At 36.9% G+C, this 6,786-nt stretch overlaps 1 protein-coding gene across 4 annotated transcripts in view; it reads left to right on the top strand.

Moving 5' to 3' along the window:
• Window positions 1–6,786, top strand: part of Tusc3 (tumor suppressor candidate 3) — a 131,373-nt gene that overhangs the window by 59,757 nt on the left and 64,830 nt on the right. For all 4 annotated transcript variants that reach the window (XM_021218996.1, XM_021218995.2, XM_029532002.1 and 1 more), the window contains exons 4-5: window positions 419–559; window positions 4,413–4,553. In XM_021218996.1, coding sequence (XP_021074655.1) covers window positions 419–559; window positions 4,413–4,553 — 282 coding nt within the window. The remainder of the gene's footprint in view (window positions 1–418; window positions 560–4,412; window positions 4,554–6,786) is intronic.

The raw sequence follows: 6,786 nt of genomic DNA on the forward strand, positions 1-6,786 counted from the left end.
TTTAGTGTGCTCCCACGTGCCCAGTTCCTGTGACTGTTGAAGAAGCAGAGTAATCCACACACTGACAGAGCCCATTAGTTCTGTTTTGTACTTGTAGATTTTGCATCGTCTTAATCATAAACGTCTAGAGAGACAAGGAATGAAAAACTAGTCAAAATACCGAACCAGGAATGTGAATAGTGTGTTAAATGTGACAGTTCAGGCAGCTTAAGCAAATTCAGAATAGCTTAAGCTATTCTATTCACTTAACAGTGCATCAAAATGAATAAAAATAGAAATTAAGCTTCAGAAAGCCATGCAGATTTTCTTAATAAATTCTTTCTTTTGGAAATTCACACAAAAATGTGTAAGATGTTGGATGAATAATATTAAATGTTGGGGTGCTGTTATAATTAGCATTTTATCACTTGCTTTGCAGCTCAACATGAACTCCGCTCCCACATTCATGCATTTTCCTTCAAAAGGCAGACCCAAGAGAGCTGATACTTTTGACCTTCAACGAATTGGATTTGCAGCTGAACAGCTAGCAAAATGGATTGCCGACAGGACGGATGTTCATGTATGCTCATATTCACTACAGTAAATACTCTGTGTGTGTGTGTGTGTGTGTGTGTGTGTGTGTGTGTGTGTGTGAGAGAGAGAGAGAGAGAGAGAGAGAGAGGTACATTTACATATGTCTAGGTTAATTAGCTTGGTTTGCTTGGCTGCGTTAATGAAGTGGCAGGGGTTTGGTTTTTTATAGTTTTTCTATGGAGTTTGTTCTTTTTCCTTGATCAGAGAAGACTTTGTCTTCTGCCGTGCTGAGGATTGAACCCAGGACCTGGTGTAGTCGGAATATTCTACCAGTCCGCTCCATTCCTAGTCCAACAAAACTGGACTTAGCAGCTATAACTGTTACTTGAATTGTAATTAGTCAATTCAGATGCATTACTGCATGATGATCAATTGATATTCTGAACAAACACTAAAATGTGTATTAATATGAGTATGGAATGGAAAAATAAAATGAAAATGGTTTAATATTACTAATGATCAAGGGAATTCTAACCAAGGAGCAAGATTTTTTTTAAAAAACATGTGTCTTAGATATATATAGGAAAAGATTTGGAGCTATGGAAAAAGACCTGCTACTGTGTGTCACTGTTGGGATTGGCAGTTGTTTTAAGCATGTACACAGCATGTGTCCTATGTCTTTCTTACTTCATTTATCTAAACAGTGCCTCTTCTAGGAATTGAACTTAAGTATGATTCAGATTCATAGCCCTGAAAAAATGTAACTATTGATTTTAATGTAAAAAATTGGAGACAAATCAAATGTCTGAAAATAAGACTTTTATTGGAAACATTGAGTAAGCTCATAGCTTAACAAGTACAATGTCAGTTAGAAAAGTAGTATGGACACTATGATCTGGGCTTTGGTTTTAAAGAAATATTGTGTATATAGATTGAGACAGATCATTTATTCTGAATTAAATTAACCAGAATTATGGTAAGTACTAATTTGTTTGTGGAGGGTTTGTGGGTGTTTTTTAAATTACATATTTTTTATGATGAGCTATAAAAAGCTGCTTATAAAATTATAAGATATGTGAGCTTATATAACTAAATATAGTTATATAATACATAACTATAAGCAGTTATTTTAAGTTATTCATAAACACTGGATTTTTACCAAAAGATCTAAACATTTTTCTGAAACAAAATAGTTGTCTCATGGTAATAATACCTGTCACCTACATGATTTTTTTGCCTGTATCATTGGTTTTGATGATACTTTGATGAAAATTAATTGTTTCCTAAATTTGTTCATTTAAAAATATTTCACTATATAATGTACCAACAATGTATGATCTAGTTGGTGGGAGACATCAAGGATTATACTGAAGTATTATCCAACAAAACTCACAGTTTAACAAGTACAGTAACAGGTAATGTCAGTCAAGGTAATTAATTCATTACAAAATTACTAAGGTTTGTATCAGAGGTTTAGAGGATAAGAGCTCTTATTGTTCTTACAGAGGACTACAATTCATTTCTTTTTATTTTAAATTGTTCTCTCATATTTTTCTTTCTGACCACAGTTTCTCCTCCCTTCCCCTGCTCTCCATCCACTCCTCCTGTTTCCCTCCAGAAGTGGACAGGCCTCCCAGGCATAGCAAGCAAACATGGCATTTCAAGTTGCAGTAAGACTATGCACACATATTAAAGCTGAACAAGGGAACACAGTAGGAGGACAAGAATCCCAGAAGCAGGCAAAGGCCTCAGAAACAGCTCCTGCTCCTTCAGTTAGGGATCCCACAAAAAGACCAAGCTATACCACTGTGACTTATATACAGAGGGCCGGGATTAGATCCATGCAGGCTCCCTGATAGTGCTATAACTGATATACAGAGGGTCGGGATTAGGTCCATGCCGACTCCCTGACTCATCAGTCTCAGTGAGCTCCTAGGAGCCCAGATTTGTTGATTCTTGGGGTTGTCGTGTGATCTCTTTGACCCATCTGGCTCCAATCATTATTTCTTCCCCTCCTCCTCAGAATCCACTGAGCTCCACCTAATGTTTGGCTGGGAGTCTCTGCATCAGTTTCCGTCAGTTGTGGAATGGAGTCTCTGATGGTGATTATGGCAAGCTTTTGTCTGGACCCATCCAGTCTCTGTGAAGGGACTCTAGAAGTCCCTTTTTATTAGGACCCATGTTAGGCAGCAGTCACCTTTAACTCCAAGACCAATGGCACCAGTACCATTCTCTCACTTCATCGGGGTCTTGTAAACACATTTGTACCACACACACACACACACACACACACACACACACACACACTTTTTTTGTTTGGTTTTGCGTGTTTATTTTGAAGAGGGTAGGCCTAGAGTGCCTCTTACCTTTAGAGCCTGTTAAGAACTTTCCACTGACTAACACATCTCCTGTCATGCCTGTTTCTAATTTATTGCTGTTGTTAATTGGCTGAGTGCTAATGTTGCTTGAGATTTTAGCACCACTCCCCTTTTCCCCGAGACATGGCTCCATAATTATTTTCAAAGTATACTCTTATTTTCTGGTACATTAACTTTATCTAGGCTCATGTTTTTATTCTACATTTAACCTAGCATTTCAGTTAACCATTTCATCAGAGTATCCTTGTTCCTTTCCATAGAACCAAGATCTGAAATTTATAAATCAGGGGTTTGTTCCAATTGTATCTCTTTGTAAATACTAGCTTCTGTAGGTTAAAGTACAATAATATGGATATGACCTGACAGCCCAGGAAGTAGAATAAGTATGTGCATATCATATTTTCTGAATACCTATACATATATTTTGGTATATCTGTTGCTCATGAACTCAATAAAATACCAAATCTCAATGAAAAATTAATACAAATAAACATTTATTTAAAGAAAATATTCATATGCCAAATAGAGAAAAATGTTTTTTGTTTTTTTTTATGATTTCATTGCTTGCAAACAGAAGCCCAAACCAAAATGGGGGAATACTTTATACCCAGTAGTGTCTGAAGACAGTATGGTGATAATCGGTGTTTGCAGGGAAGTAGAATAAATGGAGATTGCTGTACCCCTGGAGGATGTACACAGCTACTGGCACTTTGAAAACAGCCGTCCGATTCTTCAGTTAAACATGGAGCGTCTGTGTTATCTGTGAAAGTGTAATAAAAGCATAGATACCTGAAACCATGTATGTGATCGCGCCTGTGCATGTATGCTGTGGTTGTGTGTGCAAGGAGAGGTCAGAGGCCAACTAGGGTGACTGCTGGACTTGCCATATACATGCTTAAGTGGGTCAGTTAGACTTCTGGGGTATGTGTGAAGAGCTTTATTAAACAGTCTCTAGTTGATAGAATTCACATGTGCCCTACCTTACCTTACAGTGACTAGCTTGTTGAGTTGGTTAGTTGTGCGATCCAGAGTAGCTCTGGACTGAGTTTCAAGTGTAGCGTTGCATAGACTTGAGTAAATGAACACAAGGAAGAGATTCTTTCTATATAGCCAAGGTGTTCAACAACATTGTCATTCATTAAGAGCTCAGTAGATGTAGTCTCAAAGCTGGATGTGAAGAGTAGACTGTCAGTTCCCTGAAGCCTTTGTGTTAGCGATAGGTAAGCTGTAGGCCAACTGAGATTCAGTAGCTGGCCCCATCATAGGAGTGTACGGACAACACAAAGAGAGTTAACAGGTCATTAAGGATAACAACATGGAGAGGTCAGGAAGCTGGGGCAGATCTGGGAGGCGTTAAAGGGAGGAGCTGGGTGTAAATATGATCCCAATACACTCATTGTATGTAGTTCTCAGGGAAAATTATAAATCAATTAAAGATAGTAATGACTAGAACATGATTAAAAGGAAAGTATCAATATTTGTTTTTAACTTTTTAAATTATTATTGTGTTTTTTTTTGCAGATTCGAGTTTTCCGGCCACCCAACTACTCAGGCACCATTGCTTTGGCCCTGTTAGTGTCACTGGTTGGTGGCTTGCTTTATCTAAGGAGGAACAACTTGGAGTTTATCTATAACAAGACTGGTTGGGCCATGGTATCTCTGGTATGTTATCAAGTATCCTGCTACCTCTGTTCCTTGTACAGTTGGATTTTATAATAACAGAAAGCCAGATTATTACTTCAGTGTGAAAATCACCAAAATGAGATGTTATGCTATTTTTACAAGTAAAATAGATTTAATTTACAGTTCAGCTTAAGCTATGTATAAGATTGCTTTTATTTTTCACTATTAAAATATAATGACTCTAGTATGTGGCACATTCCAAATATTAAAGAAACGTACCTTGACCATATCTATATATATGGTAATGAATCAATAAGAATTAGCAATTTGGACTAATTTGTGAGGTGAAAAGATTTTGGCATATACTCATTCAATCTGTTTCCCTGAATATATCTACTGTGTGACTGTTACACTTGTTGTATGTAAATGAGACATAGAACTTTCTGTAATGACCCAATTGTGGGGGTACGAACTGGTTACCACACACATACAGTGCTGATTTGTACATGCTGTTATAGAAACCAGCAGGGTGGGCTGTAGGAATACACAGACCAGGTACTTAGACATGATTGTTCAGAGCAAAAAAAAAAAGAAAGAAAGAAAGAAAGAAAGAAAGAAAGAAAGAAAGAAAGAAAGAAAGAAAGAAAGAAAGAAAGAACGAACGAACTGTTGTAGCAGTGCCAAGGCATAGTGGGAATCACAAGAAGGCATTCCAGACACATGCACCGTGATTAAACTCATGTTAAAAAGTGGCCGTGGAAGATGACTTTGAATGATATTAAGACCAATTCAGAGAACATGTTCTTATTTTATGTTTTACAGAGCTGGGTTTTTGTTTATGGCTAAAATCATGCTTTCTTTTTCTTTCTTTCTTTTTTTTTTAAATTAGCTAATAAAAGGTCCAACAAGGTGTTGCAGGGAGTAAGGGCTCTTTGTGCTGAGACAGTCCACCTGAATTCAGGCTTCAGAGCCCACACGGTAGAATGAGAATGCCAACTCCAGGTTGTCCTCAGACTTTACATAATGACATTTCCTGAAAGATAAATTGTCCCCAGGCCTCCACATACCCTGACACCATGTCTCTCAGAAGAGTAAGTAAGAAAGATTAAGAATTAGCGGAAGTGAAATGAAACATAAAATACCTTCAGAAAGGACATAATTACTATTTAATACCTTAATTGATCAAAATATTACTGTTAGAATAGAGATTACAGGGATGAATAGATGGCTCAGTGGTTAAGTAGCAATCAATTCCTAGCACCCATGTGGTGGCTCACAACCACCTATAACTCTTGCCAAGTGGGATCTGATGGCCTCTTGTGGTATGCAGATATATATGCAGACAACCATTCATGTATATAAATACATAAATAAACAAGTCTTTAGAAAAACAAAACTACCCCCTTAAAAAATATATATTATAAGTAGAAGAACAAAATCTGTGTTACAGAAGTAGGCTTAAAGTATTACTAGAAAATAAAAAAATATATCCTAATACATGAATGATTATTAATTTTTCATTTCTCAGTTAATCTGAAATATAGGAAAGCAAAATTGGTATCGCTGAATTAATGGATTGTCTGGCTTATTGCATATATGTATATTTGCAGATTATAGTAATAGCATATAAAGTCTAACTTGGTCTTGGCTTGGCACTATGTCATAAGTGGTTCAGTATCACAATTAAATTAATGAGGATTAGCTTTAAAACATGTAATGTTCAGAGGAACAGCTGAAAGAAAAAAAAAAAAAAAACCTCGGGGATCTAGGTAGAACTCCAAGTCAAGAGTTAAAGTGGAACCTAATTGTGTCCTTTGAACAGAAGCAGATGTGAAAAGAACAGAGGAAGAAAGGCAGGAACATACACATAATGAGAAATTTAAGCTCAGCCATGTCAGTGTACTTACTGTATTACATGCAGAGGAATTGAGCATCCAAAGAAGAAGCAGAGATAGTGCAGTAGCAAACTTGCTTGCATGCTGAGCTGACACAGAAAGAACACTTTTAAGGCACTTAATGCATTCAAAGAGACTTAACACACGGGGAAGTGTATGTATTCAGGCACTAAGCTATAGTATAATGTATTACATTTCTTTCATTTTTACATGGCACTTGTATTCCTGGATGGCATTTTTAGACGAAACCTAGAAGCTGGTTCTAAAATTCATATAGAAAGGCTAAGGGTTTGGAATATTGAGGTATTTAAGAAAGAAGAGAGAGAGAGAGAGAGAGAGAGAGAGAGAGAGAGAGAGAGAGAGAGAGAGAGAGAGAG

The sequence above is a fragment of the Mus pahari genome, chromosome 19 (assembly GCF_900095145.1).
Source record: "Mus pahari chromosome 19, PAHARI_EIJ_v1.1, whole genome shotgun sequence".
NCBI lineage: Eukaryota > Metazoa > Chordata > Mammalia > Rodentia > Muridae > Mus > Mus pahari.